The 15,424-nt window shown below is 42.7% G+C and overlaps 1 protein-coding gene across 1 annotated transcript; it reads left to right on the forward strand.

Annotated features, from left to right (window-relative positions):
- Nucleotides 1–1,787: 1,787 nt before the first annotated feature.
- Nucleotides 1,788–10,180, forward strand: cacng4b (calcium channel, voltage-dependent, gamma subunit 4b). The gene is made up of 4 exons (XM_076266816.1): nucleotides 1,788–2,007; nucleotides 8,765–8,848; nucleotides 9,022–9,162; nucleotides 9,546–10,180. Exons 1-4 carry the CDS (start codon nucleotides 1,788–1,790, stop codon nucleotides 10,097–10,099), a joined length of 999 nt encoding a protein of 332 aa, XP_076122931.1. The 3' UTR covers nucleotides 10,100–10,180.
- The last annotated feature ends 5,244 nt before the right edge of the window (nucleotides 10,181–15,424 follow it).

Genomic DNA, 15,424 nt, shown 5'->3' on the forward strand with positions numbered 1-15,424 from the left:
TGCTGTTGTGTTCTAGGAGGTCAGTGAGGTAGGTGGGGATATAATTGTGTAGGGCCTTGTATGCCAGGAGTAGGACTTTGACATGTATTCTGTAGGCAACTGAAAGCCAATGCAGTTTCATCAGTAATGGTGTTACATGACTAGTGGATTTGGAGCCTATAATAATCCTTGCTGCAGAATTCTGAATTAGTTGGAGCCGATGGAGTAGCTTATTAGGGATTCCGGACAAGATGGAATTACAGTAGTCAAGGCGGGATGTCACATACGCATTTACAAGGACTTCTGCACTCTGCTGGGTGAGCGCTGGGCGAAGCCGTGCAATATTCCTTAGATGGAAAAAGGCACTTTGAGACATACTGTTTATGTGTGCACTAAATGAAAGTGTATTGTCCAGTATGATACCAAGGCTCTTGACATGGTTGGAGCAAGGGATGGTGCTCCAAGATGGTGGGATCTACACAAAGGGTGAAAGGTTCCATCTTAGCAAGAGCTGATTTGGAGCCAACCACTAGCTCAGTCTTACTGCTATTCAGCTTGAGGTAGTTTTGTGTCATCCACAAGTTTATGTCATGGAGGCAGGCAGTAATTGCAGCTGGCGGAAGAGTGGCAGTGGGTTTTGTAGATAAGTAGAGCTGGGTGTCATCAGCATATCAGTGAAATTGAACACCATGTTGCCTGAGGATAGTGCCAAGTGGGAGGAGGTAGATAATAAACAACAGAGATAACAAATGATAACATAATATTGACCAGATCATATCATGTAATGGCATAATTCATGACCACAATAAATGAAGACATGTTGCATATATTCTGTTAATGGGCAAAGTGGCCTTATTTGTTAGCCTATACTATTAATAATACAAAGCAACAAATGAGACATTTTTATTCCAGCAACAAATAACAATTTCCCTGATTTCAAGGCTAGTATAGTGCAGTAACAAGTAGGCTACTGGATTTCACAGCCTACATTTGCATATGCAATCATAATGCCATGCCATCATCTAATATGAGACCTTTGGAGACTACAAGACTAGGTCAACTTGGTAAAGCCCCTTAGTCAACATCTCAAGTGGTTTCCTACCTTACTAACAATACTGAACTCTGGAAATATTCGCAAAACTTTATAGCCTAAATGTTCAAGGGCTTGACATATTTTCTGCCATCTAGATCAGGCACCTATGCAAATGTGGGAGGAGATACGGTAACAAATAACGCAAAATCTGCACCCTGTGGTAAATCTACATTTTTAAAATTGTATTGATAAAACATTTGAGAAGAGCTTGAACTAGCAGGCTATATAAATAAAAGTTACTTGACTTGTCTTGACCTAGACTCTGCCTATGCAACGCAACCCTGCCTATGCAACACCTCACGCAACCAACAGCATCGCTTTTGTCGGCATCACAGATATGCTATTACTGTCATCGGCTCCTTTTTCTTAGGACAACTTTTATTTCATATCCGAAAGCAAGTCGTTAGAGGAGTAAAAGTCTGTGTATGAAGCCCCACAGGGAAAGAATAATTTACATGTCATTTTGTTTCAGTCAGGGCTACAAGTGGTTAAGGCTTTACACTTAAACACACATATGCGCAACCGTTGAACCTTTCGGAGAGCTGAAGTTTGGAGGCGAGGATGTGCGCACTGAGATGACACCTGCGATAAGAGTCGGCTTCGGCTTCGACAGTGTGGGAAAACAAAGGCGTGTGGACACGCTGAACATGGGATGCGCGCAGTGACGCTCCTCGTGTGTTAACAGGGTAGGCTACTCAGGTTAGTATGAGGCGCGATGGCTTGGTGCGACCGTGGGGTTCAAATGCTGCTTGCCACTGTGGGAGCTTTCACAGCTTTCAGTCTGATGACCATCGCCATAGGAACTGACTACTGGCTTTATTCACGGGCATATATCTGTAACACCACCACCAATTCCACTACGGACGAAACTAAGAAAACTAACGTCAAGGGCGATCTTACGCACTCCGGCTTGTGGAGAATCTGCTGTATAGAAGGTAAGACAGACTTCTGTTCCTACCCTCGTTTCCTTTCATTTCCAAATAGCCTACTAATAATAATATCTACAATAAAAAAGTGACTTTAAAACTTCAGAAGTATAGGATATGTTTACCATCAAATAACTGTTGCTTTCATTGGCCCTTTGTTCGCAACTCAAGCGAAATGACTGATTGAGCGGAAAAGCAGTCATGATGAGGCTTTTGTCTATAGGCTAGCCTACCAGATTGTGCAGCTTGGTTTGAGTGAAGTCACCTGTGCACAGATATTTTCATCTGCCTGACATCTCGTCGGCAAAGTTGGAGCGAGGAAGAATAGCTGAAGCGCAGTGACAACAACAGAAAGAGCTCTCTTTATATTTTGAGGAGAAAACAAGTTCATCGTGCCCTAAGTTGTGGACTGTCTAGGAAACAATAAAGCCTGTTACATAGACTACTATTTCGGATACAGAATGTGGCAAACCCCACTTTTTACGTAAAATGTTAAACGTCTCTCTGTTTTAAATATTGGTGTGGCTCTGACTCTGATTCACGTTCACTATCACTCAATGGGCGAAAGGGAGTGTGCCTTGGAAAGGTGCATAGTCTTTGCTTTCATTCATGTCTTTATTGTATTTGATGCTGTTGCTTGGCAACAACATGTCTGAAATCACTATGGTAACGTTGGGTTTAAAATGTTTAAAAATAACCCTTGATATATCTGTTGCATTTTTTCATGGTCATGGACTTATATTGTAGAGAGGTTAAACTGGAGAGGTAAAAGTGATTAGCGAATTCCTTGGTGCACCCCATTAGTCTGTAGCCTATGCTACTTACGACATATAGCCTCTAGGTTACTGTTTCATCAGCGACAGGAGTGTAGGCTAGGGGCCATCATGGAATTTTGAGTAGCCTAGCTAGTCTGTTGCGCAGGTTTTCATTTTAGATTATGTAGGCTATAGCAAAACAAAATCAACTTCTGTTAGTAGACTTGTAGAGGAATGATTCTCCAAGTCACATTCAGACTCTACTCTAAGGTATGAACAGTTTCTCTTTAGTCAGCCTCTTGCCATAGTAGCCTAGACTAATTCTCTAAGATTAGTTTGTTCAGGCGCAAATGAAGAATGCAGCATAGTTTTGTGTAGGCTAAATACTCGTAGATGGCTCTGATTTTATCCGAGTGATGGGACGCAAGATGACGCTGCGGTGGTCTGTAGTGTGCTGTCCATTCTTGTGGTGCTGAAGTTCACAGTAGGCCCAGGAATAAAGATTAGCCTATTTAGGACAGGTTGAGGAACCGGCCCTGGTAGCAATTTGTCGTGGAATCTCAGTTTCCACCGACTTTCTCACTTTATTTTTTTCATGCAGTTTATGAATACAAAATTAAAACTAATATTGGATTGTTTTTGCAAAGTAGGCTATAGGGCTAAAGCTGACGTCAAAGAATGAGAGAACCGTTAAGGAAAATAGTCCAAACTTCCAAGAGCGAAGCCATTTTGTCATAAAAAAAAAACAATAGTATTAGGCTATTTTCTAGAAGATGGGGATAGAGAGGGGTTGAGAAATGTCACTTTTTCATTCCCAGCACGAGCCACAGATCTGTAATTAAAAGGCGGGAGCTGAAAAGCCACAAGTCGCTAATTAGCCAGCGGCTCTGACTTCCGCCCGCCAGCGCTGTGCACACAGAATGAGGAGCGTGAAACGAGCAAGGAATGCGTGCAAAATGCAAAAAGAGTCCTCAGAAAATGTCCATTCGGATGTCGTTAACCACTGCACTTGTAGGCTATATTCGACACATTGATTGTCTAAAAGAGATTTCGATATTTAGATATTGTATGCCTTTGCATTTCGTGACGATGAAGAAGCCAGTCTTTAAATGCACCAGTAAGGCCTTCACTCAGCTATTGGAGGACAAGGACTGACATGAAGTTCACAATGATCTAGGCTACAGCCTATTTAAAAAGAGCTTAAGGGTACTGGACTTACTGACAAATCAAATAAAATGTCATTAATTTACCTGTTAAGTATCACATTGTGTTGAAAGAGCTGGTATAGTAGGCAATAGTTAACAATTGTTTTTATTTTTAAGGGAATAGCTGCCCTATCACCATGGGCTCTTAAAAACCTGTATCCATGCTATTCCTGGTGCCACAGTGGAGATTGAAAATATTTCTGTAGTAAGTCCATATGTTTACCACAGGTGAGCCATGTTATTGGCTTTCACTAGTGGATTAATTTACACTAATAACAATCTCCGACAACCAGCAGCGGTGTTGTGACAGCTGTTTTGCTGCCACCTCCCCTCAGCCCCTTCACAAACCCCCCTTACAGTGCCAGAGGGTATTGGGAGATGGGCTTTGGGTTTTGGATGTGATGGGGGCTGGGGAGTGTTATTGGCTGTTGTATTAAAGCACAATGAAGATGTCAAAGGCATCCTAGGAGACATTATGGAAATCAGATTGTCGGGAACAGAGCTGAGGTTGCCATGGAGAAGATGTGCTCAGTTGTGAATGCTGTTACTCTTCAGGCCTCAGGGACCTGTTTTTTTCTCTCTCTCTGTTTCTCTCTTTCTGTTCTATTTGTTCATTATCTCTCTACTTCTCTCTTTCTCTCCCTCACACACTTCCTGTATGCCTACCTCCCACCACCCTTTGTTTTGAGAGGTCAGTTGAGAGGTTTTTTACCTCTTTATGACATGCATGCAGGGGCCCTTCCCACACCTGGCGTATGCATGGCGAATCACGGCCGTCGGCAAATCAGGCGGGCACGAGTGGCGTGGTGCTCCGATGGAGCCCAGGGGGCCTGGGCGAGGCATGGCGCGGCCGGAGTAATTTTGAGTGAATGATGATCAGCACGCCTCCGTGAAAGGCCCATGCTCAGAGAGAGGGGGGCTGATGATGACGGACAGCCCGAGGGTGAGGGACAGGGGGGCTGGTGGGGGTGGGGGCAAATAGCTGTCCCCGTGGGGCGAGCACATGGTACATGAGATGAGAGTGCCTAATGCACGGCGGCTGTTAAACACAGTGGCAGGCCGGTGTGGTGAGACCGTAATGGGGAGCCTGCAGCAACACGGCTTATTGTGTTTCTCCGAGTGCAATTACTCTCCTCTCGCACACACACACACACACACACTGTACACTCACACACTCTCTCTCTCACTCTCTCTTTCTCTCTCTCTCTCTCTCTCACACACACACACATACACACACACACAGACAGCATGGATTTTCAACTATGCTCACAAAAGGGTGGTACTCTCAGTGTAATAGATATATGAAGCTTCTCGGCTTCCTGTTTTGTTCCCTGTTTTGAAAGATAAGAGTTCAGCTGTAATAGAGAACTCTTACCCAAAGACATCATTGGGACAGCATTGGGGGTTTTGTAATTTTTTTCTTTATGGGAGATAATTTATCTCTACTGCTTAGCACTGAAATTATCCAAAACCAGAAGGGCACATGGAGAGCATAGAGCTCACAATGTAAATTAAAGTAAAACTAAAGACATATATTTGTCCTATGATTCAGATACACTGAAAATGTCCCATTTGTCCCAAAATGTCTTCCTTGTCCCATGCTACACCCTTCTGCCAAGTTTCATGGTATTTCCCCATAATTCTTTTGACAATACATAAACAAATCACACTGAAAACATTGCCTCCTTGGCAGAGATAATGACACAGGACTTGTATCTCTAGTCTGATCTGATATGGAAACACAAATGTCAAAACTGTTCTGTGACACACAGGGTATGAATGGGAGTAGGTGATGGTTAGTTATCATAGGTCATAGGTAGCCCTTCTTCTGGTCATGTTTAGGCCTGTCATTGTCAGTTGTCAGTGGACCTTGTGTGTACACTGATCTGTAATTGTATTGTAGATCATTGTAATTTTACACCTCTCACCTTTTTTCTGTAGCCCTTATGTTAGTATATATGTAACTGTCTTCTGGTAATTTGAGGTGTCCCATTCCTTGTTATGCTAAACTAATGTTCAGGTGTTAATGAAGATGACAGGTGGACCGGAACAGGAACAAAACAGCAATGACATTTTCAACATTCTGCTTTCTGCTCTACAGAAAGCAATCTGTCAGAAATTGTTTGCATGCACGATTACAGCAGATATACAAATAAGATCCAGGTGCATGTGTTACTAGAATACAGCATGGTCAAAGCACCATCAAAAGCCAGTTGTAAGTCTTGATATGAGACCTTTAAGGGTAGGTATACCTATACTTAAATTAAATTAAACAGTGTGTGTTAAATACTATTCTGCATATTAAGTGGGATGTTGTGGTCCTTTTTTTTCCTGTCACATTCTCTGCTGAAACTTTAACATAAGCCTCGATATGTGACCCCATAAGTTTCCTGTTTTTTCTGTCAGTAGCATTTTTCATCCAGAGTCCAGATCCTAGAGGATTAAATTGCTTTTGTTTCTCAGATGCATTATTTACAGGTGGTTAGCCTAGTCTATTTTTGATGCACTGGCAGGCGACTGTCTTGTTTCTAGAGTGGCTTCAACAGAGTGCAAATAAAGGTATGCAAGCCAAGGTCCAACATGTGAACATGGACTGTTGCCTGGTGATTATATGGAAAGAAGAGCTCTGCACGGAGAGGAAAATGACAGTTCAGTTGAGCAGAGAGCGAGAAAGAAAGAGATGGAGAGGGAGAGAGAGAGAGGTAATCACAGCATCCTGATATCAGGGTAGAATGTTTCATGCACATGATTTTATTCAAAGACAAGACAAGCAGTACAGCTTTCCCGTATGGATTTTGCAGTTGACACAGAGAGAACTCTCGTAAAGACAACCGTACATTTGGTTTTCATACTTTTTAATAAAGCAAATACATATACTATTCACAGATTGGGAAAATGGTGTGAAATTTAATTGGATTTTAAAGCATTCTGTATAGTTAGCACTGGAATGCCTTGGTTGAAGTCAGCCTCAACATTATATATATATATAGTATATATATATATATATATATAAAACTGTATGTAATATTCCAGTTTCAGCAATAAAATGTGATATAAATTGTAATAATGTATAAATATATTTGGAGCATGATGTCAGAGTTGGTCACATGCCAAGGCTTTGATGCTTGATGCTTTGAAAGCTTCACGAGTCTCACTCACATCAGGGGCCTTAAATAGGCCCTTCTTTTTAAAACAATGACTCGCTAAGAGCAGAAAAAACCTGCAGTGCTCCACTTCCTCGGACCTATTTAACTCTAATTAATTGGATGCTCCTGATTAAACAGCAGACCCAGTTAACAACGTCTTGTACTGTCTCACCTCAGGGGCCCCGTCGCAAGTCACGTCGGCCCTTTCCACACACAGTCAGGGGCCTCTTCACACCTCGTCGGCCTGATATGATGCCACACAGGGGTTAGTCTGCCCTCTTGTTCCCAACCATATTCCCTATGGTTGGCCTGCTTGATTTGCTAAGATTGAGGACAGAGGTGTTTGTATTGAACTTCTCTGCAAGTTCATATCCGCTGTGCATTGCTACTGTATGGAATAGATTACTGGGCCATGTCCCTCTTCCTGGATCAACCCCCCCCCCCCCCCCCCATTAATTGGCAGAGACTGCCTGAGCATGATTTATCAAGCATGTATACATTTCGTTTGGGCCAGTGACAGACTTACTCAAGGTAGACATGAGACAGCGAGAATTAAATGTATCAGAAATAGTTTAGTTTATTGATAGAAAAGGGCTATTTTAGTAGTTACATAACTGCTGAGATGTTTGTGTATGTATGACTCAGACGCCCAGCTGGAGTTCAGACCAAACCAGTTGGATGAAGGCCTTTGCTTCCTTTCATAATACATCTTTTTTAATGATTATTTTGGAAGGGCTTTTATGCCTTTTATCCGATAGGACAGTGAAGAGAGAGACGAGGTGGGATCTGGAAATTACTGGAACTGGAGTCTCCATGGTAGTCTGGACCTGTGGTATGGGTGCTATAGCTAGTTGCACCACAGCACTCCTCCTTTCATAGTGCATTTGATGCTGAGTATTTCATGATCATTCTCTTGACATAGTGGCATGCCAAGGGCACGTAGAGGCAGATGAATAAATGATAAATGAGGCCATGGCAATAATGACAGACTGGACCAAAATATTCTGATTATAAGCTATCCCAAATGCCATGTCTGCACAAAGTCACAGTTTGTGGAAGATCATTGGATTCTCTGTCATTTTTTCACTATAAAGCAGTCAGATAATCATATTTTCTTATTATATTTTTCATTAATTTAGTGGTAAGTGCTTCATAATATCTGCCTTTCTTGTAAGTTGCTATGGAAAAGAAATGTCAAATAAGTGTAGATCAGTGTTTCTCAAAGTGTGGTCCGGGGACCACTGGTGGTCTGTAAGCTATCCCAAGTGGTCCGCGAGCAGACGTGGTAAAATATAATATAGATTAGTTGTTTGCAATATTGAACCAACTTGTATGTAAATCCAAACAGTTCTGCAACAACGCTGCCTATGTAAGCTACACCAATTTAAATCGTATTAATTGAATTCTCTGACACAATAAGCAAGGTGCAAAGACAATAGGCAAGGTGGTTCAGTGAGTAGGCCTATTGTGTAACTGTTTTTTTTTTTTTAGCTAGGTGGTCCGTGAGGTTTTTTTTATTGGTTAAGTGGTCCTTGGTCTGAAAAAGTTTGAGAAACACTGGTGTAGGTAGATACTCAGTAGCGCTAATGAGGAAAGATAAAAACCACACACGCTCAAACCTACTTTAGTCTCGTCCATCATTTCCTCCTTTCTTTCTCAGGCATCAATAAAGGGTACTGTTACCGGATCAACCATTTCCCAGATGACAATGACTATGACACAGACAGCTCAGAATATCTCCTACGTGAGTAACCAGCCTCTGTGTTTTCAATATAGTCGACCTACGGATAGTTTTTTTTTTTAATCAGGCATTATATCACCACTGAGGACCGATCTCTCTTTGTGTGCATGCGTACATGTTTGTGTGTGTGTGTGTGTGTGCGTTTGTGCGTGTGCTTGTGTGTGTGCTTTTAACAGGCATAGTGCGGGCCTCCAGTGTGTTTCCGATCCTCAGCTCCAGCTTATTGCTGCTGGGAGGGCTGTGTGTGGCAGTCGGCCGCATCTACAGCAAGAGGAACAACATCCTGCTCAGCGCTGGCATCCTGTTTGTGGCTGCAGGTGAGTCCACGTGCCACCCTGCTCTCATAAGCACATGTAAACAATCATAGGAGGCATTGATGTAATTATGTAGGGGATTAGGTTAACAAATGTGCTGCTGTTAATATAACTCCAACACAGTAGCTCAGGTCTGACACCATATCTCCCAGATACAAATCTTAACAGGAGCATTTAGGCCAGAAAAAAACATCAAATGTGTTACATTTCCAACCAGATGCAGCAGTGGAAAATAACCACGTGAAAGTGAAACAGCTTCTCATCTGACTTTGCTGCCAGATAGAAACACAAGGAGCTGTATCCAGATCACCTGTAGCTATAAATGGAAAAGAGATGTCTGACCCAGCTAAGCCTCTGCTTGTTCTCCATCCTCGTCTTGTTTCCAGGGCTGAGTAACATCATCGGGATCATCGTCTACATCTCCAGCAATACAGGCGACCCGGGCGACAAGAAGGGCGAGGACAAGAAGAGTCAGTACAGTTACGGCTGGTCCTTCTACTTCGGTGCGCTGTCCTTCATCGTGGCTGAGATGGTGGCCGTGCTGGCCGTCAACATCTACATTGAGCACAACAAGGAGGTGCTGCGTCTGCACTCGCGCCACCACGCCCTGGTGCGCTCGGCCTCGTCCTCCTCGCCCTACTCGCGCATCCCCAGCTTCCGCTACCGCCGGCGGGCGTCCCGCGAGAGCTCGCACTCCACCGAGGCCTCGTCGTCGCACGAGGCGTCGGTGGGTGGCGGCGGCGGCGGCAGCGGGAGCGCGGGCGGCACAGCGCCGCTGGGCGACATCTCCATGTACACGCTGACGCGTGAGCACTCGCTCAAGGCCGGCACGGACAGCACGTACAGCCCCGAGCACGATGCCGCAGGCTTCCTGCAGGTGCACAACTGTTTCCCCAACGACCTCAACGACACCATCAACAGGCGGACCACGCCTGTGTGAGGAGGAGGAGGAGGCGTCACAAAAGCCAGGCCCTCTCAAAGAACTGGAACGGACGTGTCCTGATCTGGGATGGACCTCTCAAAAACCAAGGCCAAATAACCAGCGGTTAGAAGTACCATGTCAATACTGTCCTGGTCACATCCCAGTCCATGTTATACAGACTGGGTCTGTCGGAGAGCCCATGCCTATATGACATGGATCTGGAAGTTCCACTCTGTAGGAGTTTTTTATGGGGTTTTATTTCCATAAGCTGCTCCTAGATTGTGGCACCATCACCTCATCTGAGGAACCAGGTGTCTTAGAGACTGAGTGCCTATATGAAATCAGCCAAAAAGGCTTTTCTCCATTTGAGCTGGTCTTATTGTAGTCCCGTCAGCTAGGTATGTAGAATTAACAACCCTGCATACGTTGAACCCAGCTTGAATAAGCCAGACCCAGCAAGACTATTTCCACATGAGCCGAGGTCCTGAAGCTCTCCATGAAGGATTAGTGGACAGATCGACAGACTGTCTCATTATGAAATGCATATGGAAGTGCCACATTTTTTTTTATAATTTTAACTAGTAAAAAAAACTGTGAAGACCATCTATAGCATATGAGCTGGACCTAAAGGGACAATATCCAAAAGGATGGCAATGGCGAAAGATAGTCAAATAATCTCTTTAGAAGCAATGCCACATCATGTTTGATGGACAAGCCTGTGACTTCATATAATTGAAGGATTTCTCAAAGAGAAGAAATTGAGTTTACTTTCAGCTATGGACAACGAGAAGACAAAAAGAAACAGACATTGTCTCACCTTTTCTCATTCATAGATGTTGCACTTTCTATCTGACAAGTCATGAATATGAATATAAAGGATAATATGGAACTCTAGATTCTAGAAAATAACATCTATGATGAGAATATAATCACATTACTAATGTATTAAACATTTAAAATCTTAAATGGAAGGAGAAATATTTCTCCTGCAGGTATTGAAAATGTACACACTCACCATCCTGTAGAAATGTGACTTTCATGGACTGCAATGGTGCTAATGGAGAAGTAGTGCCCCTGCCACCTGTGTGCATTTTGTATATAAACGCCTTTAGTCTTGTGCTGTAAACCTCTCTTGTGCCATATCTTTGTAGCCACAGTTGTCTTATCCTGTTTTCTGTGCCTATCAGCCAAATGGTACAGCAGTTTGTGCTCCAGTGAGGGCTTGGACAGCAGACAGTGCCCACGCATATAGGAAAAAAGTATTTCATTTTTGTCGAAGTGCCGTAGTTTTGACACAGGTGTATGATAAGCTGTTAATTAAAATGCCTTTACTTCAAACTTGACATTGGACATTAGTATCCGTGTATTTGATAAAAATGTCAGCTGAAGAGCCATTTTAACATATTTTTTTATGTTTTACGAATGTATTATTTTTCTTTTTTTTTTCTTTACTGGACTGTTAAGTATGGCTTGTAGTGTCTTAGTAGTGGTTATCTTTGTCTCGCAGGTATCTCCCATTCAGTGCCCAGTTTTAATATTAAAACAATTTCTTGCTGTTTTTAAAAGCATGCTGATTTAGACCTCCTCCCATTCAGAAATAACATATTGTTTACAATAGTAACATTCAGTTACATGTCCTGAATACTGAATTCTAATAAGAATGGCTTTGACTGATGATGTAAGGAGGGTGATGTTAACACCAGGTGTGTGAGTTTACATTTGGTAAAGGTCAGTAAACCCCTTCTATAAATGTAGTAAATTCCTTAGGGCTTGTGGCATGTCTTGATAGTACAATTGCTTAATCCAGCTCTTTTGCTCTCAGCGACTGGTGTTTACAGTTACTGTGTGCCACAGTTTGAGCAAACACTGGAGGGGACCCTGAAAGCCACAATTAGCAGCTCACCTACACACAACATGTGTAAAATGTTATTAAGATACAGCAGCTAAAAATTGGGCTGTAGGAATCAGTGTTACTGAGTGTTGGGTCAACAAAAGACAGTGCTGTCACTCAAATGCCTTTTTTGCAATTTTCTTTTTACCCCAATTCCCCCATCCCCTCCACACACACTTTAAACAGCTGACATTTGTCTGAAGGGTGAATGTGAGTTAAATATAGCCTGTCCTCTTATGAGTCTGAGAGATGCCCTCTTGCCTGTCTGACTCTGGCCCGCTCCTGAGTGCAGCTCCACCAAGGGAGACTGGGACGCCACTGGGGGACAAAAGGACTGCCGGCATAAATGTCACACGTCTTGAGGGGGTTGGGGGGGGAGGGGGTCAGACAATGAGATTTCCACCACGGTGACATCATGTGTGCGAAAGACAGTAAGCTGATAGAGATCTTGGGAAAGCGGAAGATGACAGGCCATTAGTCAAAGCCATGAAGAAACCCACGGACAACACGTGGCCTCAGGCCACCAGTTAGAGCTCTGTCTCCGGTCGGCAATCAGGATCATTTCAGCCCACTTCTTGGCGTAGAATCGTTGCAGTTATGAGTTTGATTCCCAGTTGACTAATCACATGACGGCCTCAAATGGATACTTAGGGGAATTGAGTCATTCCAATTCAGAAGTTATTTGTCTACACAGCACCATTAACAATGAGCAAGGCTCTTAAGGTGCTCTACAGGGTACCTGCTCAACATGAGTGATCACAAGGTTGGTAATAGCTGCCAGGAAAGCTCTGCGTCAACAAGAGAAGAAACCTTGAGCAGAGCCCAGCCCAGGGTCTGGGGGTCTCACTTCTGTCAGCCTGGGACTTCAAACGTTTGGAGTCACTTAGACATTTTAATTTCACTCCAAAGTTGTCAGCTTCTTCCCTACATGGTTCTTGCATAGTTTGCATCTGTGCTTTGGGTCATTGTAATCCCTAGATAGATTTGTCTATCCATATCACTTATTCACTGTCTTCTAACAATTGTTATTTTACCTATGTTAATCTTTTCTTTTTGTTGGGTGTTCTGATATATGGCTAATCTTTACAATTATGTGTAGAAGGCCAGCACCCTGAAATCACCTCTTCAGTTGATGTTGACACTCATGTTCTGCTGGTAAAATTTAGCAGTTGCCAGTTAAAGGAGAATTCCGGCAATTTTTCACATAGATCTCTGTTTCTCGAGGTTGTCGAGTACTATCAGTATGAAAAAAATGAAAGAATTTTTTTTTAAATCATGCCCCCAGAGTGTAGCACTGTAGCTGCTCTATATGATAAGTTTTCCTTTAAGGTCCTGCGAGTCAACAGTTTCTTGACCATTTTTAACATAGAGCCCTATGGTTTGAGGTCAACAAGTACTGTTGGTAGGAAAGAAAAAAAAAAAAAAACGGTGTTACATAGCTTGATTCTACTAGTGGCTAGCTCTTAACAGACTCAAGATGTCATTCTCAGTAAACTCAGTAATTGTGAAGAAACAGTATCCAGTGTTTGTACAGGCAGTCACAAATCTCTGTTTCCCATGGTCACTTCCTGTTGAGTCCAAACACTGGAACATTTTTTCCCTACCAACAGTACTCTGTGACCTCGGACACCTATGGTGGCTCTATCTTAAAAAAAACGTTCAGAGTTCTTCCTTTAAACTAAACAAACTATTGTGTCCATCTTGTTCCTCCCACTCCATACTATTCTGGTTTAAAGGTGCTCTAAGCGAGGCCACGCGTTTTTTAGCCTAAAACATTTTATGCACCTTACCAACCGCTAGCTGTCTGTGTCGCGATCTCTGTGGACAGCCCAGGCTCCAAGAACGGCAACAAAAACAACCTGGGCAAACCTAGCCCATGAAAACATAACAAACTGTTCCAGCAAATCACAGACGAGATGCTAGGAGAGTTTCAATAGACCTCTGAAGTTCGCCTACAAAAAAGCAGCCATTTTTGACATCCGGTATCTGGCGATTTTTCCTATGGGAAAATAACATAGGGGGTTTTGAATTATCGCACCTGTTAAACTCTGGCGGGGATGAACAAGTCTGAAATGCAGACGTTTTCCTGAACACACTTTTGTCCTCTGCCTTCGAGTGGATACTGTGATCTCCGATTACACTTAGATTTTTGCTACCACAGAGCTAACTTGCAATGCAACTTGCCATAGGTAGTTAGCTTCAATTAACAACCGGATCTCCTTATATGGGCAAAGATGGCCGTTTTGGTTCTTTTTTGTAGGCGAACTTCAGAGGTCTATTGCATGGGAGCAGCACGGGAGGGAGGGGGAGGAAGTAGCGAGCTAGCTCTCTGTTTGTTTGAAAGTCAACAGAAGTGACGTTGCCCAGCATGGCTTAAAGCACCTTTAAGCCATCAACTGTATAAATAAGGCTAAAGCCAGTTTGCTCTCTTCTGTGAAGGCAAAAGCACACAGCATTGTATGAGACCTTCAGTTTATTAGCCATTTCTTACATGGACTAGCCAAGAATAGATTGATTCAAGATAGATTGATTGATTCAGAGGTCTCCATTTTGTGTCTTTAATCAAACCTACAATAGCTTATGCTTTAGATAATTAAGGGGACATTGCAATAAAAAAAATCAGCCATTTCCTTCTTTAATAATCATTTACAACATTAATGATTTCTACACTATTTCTGATTGATTTGGTGTTGTTTCACAGGTTCCTTCAAAAATAAGACATTTCTAAGTGATCCCACACTTTTTCACAGTAGTGTATGAGAGGAAGGATTAGAAAGCAAGAGCATGAAACAGGGAATCAGAGAGGAGCAAGTCTATATACTGTATTAGTGATAAATGCACAGATATACATGTGCAAGCACACATTAATAGAGCTACGTTAAAAACTGTTACCTTAAAATGACTGCTTCAAACTCAACCAGATTAAACCCCCAAACCAGACTGAATGAAAGAGTGCTCTGACAAGACTGTTTCTGTGGATTATGTTCAAGTCAACTGACTGTATCTCCTATTTGTGCTACTGTAAGTGGTACCAATATCAGTTGAATGAAGAGGAAAGCCTCACTGTAATTGTCAGAGATTCGGCTGAACATCTGCACAGGATGAGGGCTTCTAAACTGTACATAGGCCTTTCTATTTTTAAATAAAGGTGAAACAGGGAAACAGAAATCATGTTCAGTCATTTCTATCAACACTGTTTCAGTGCCAGCAAAGTGCAATATCTTTGAGTAGTGCAACACAGAGTAAAATAGTTCAATGTACAGTGTCTATGCTTTAGGACTTCTGAATGTCTGCTTGTTTTTGCCTCAGTGACAGTCTCAAGGCGCTGGTCTCTCTTACACACAGGTCTGAGGGCTAGGATATGCTTATCACACACAAAGTCTTGCCTTTGAATAATCTGCTTATTTTAGCATCATAACCTAGCTGTGTTGCTTTCGGTATGACGGTTCCCA

The sequence above is a fragment of the Alosa pseudoharengus genome, unplaced genomic scaffold (assembly GCF_046254945.1).
Source record: "Alosa pseudoharengus isolate Yale_2024_CS ecotype anadromous, Long Island Sound unplaced genomic scaffold, YU_APseudo_1.1 YU_APseudo_1.1_scf_4, whole genome shotgun sequence".
NCBI classification, from domain to species: Eukaryota; Metazoa; Chordata; class Actinopteri; order Clupeiformes; family Clupeidae; genus Alosa; species Alosa pseudoharengus.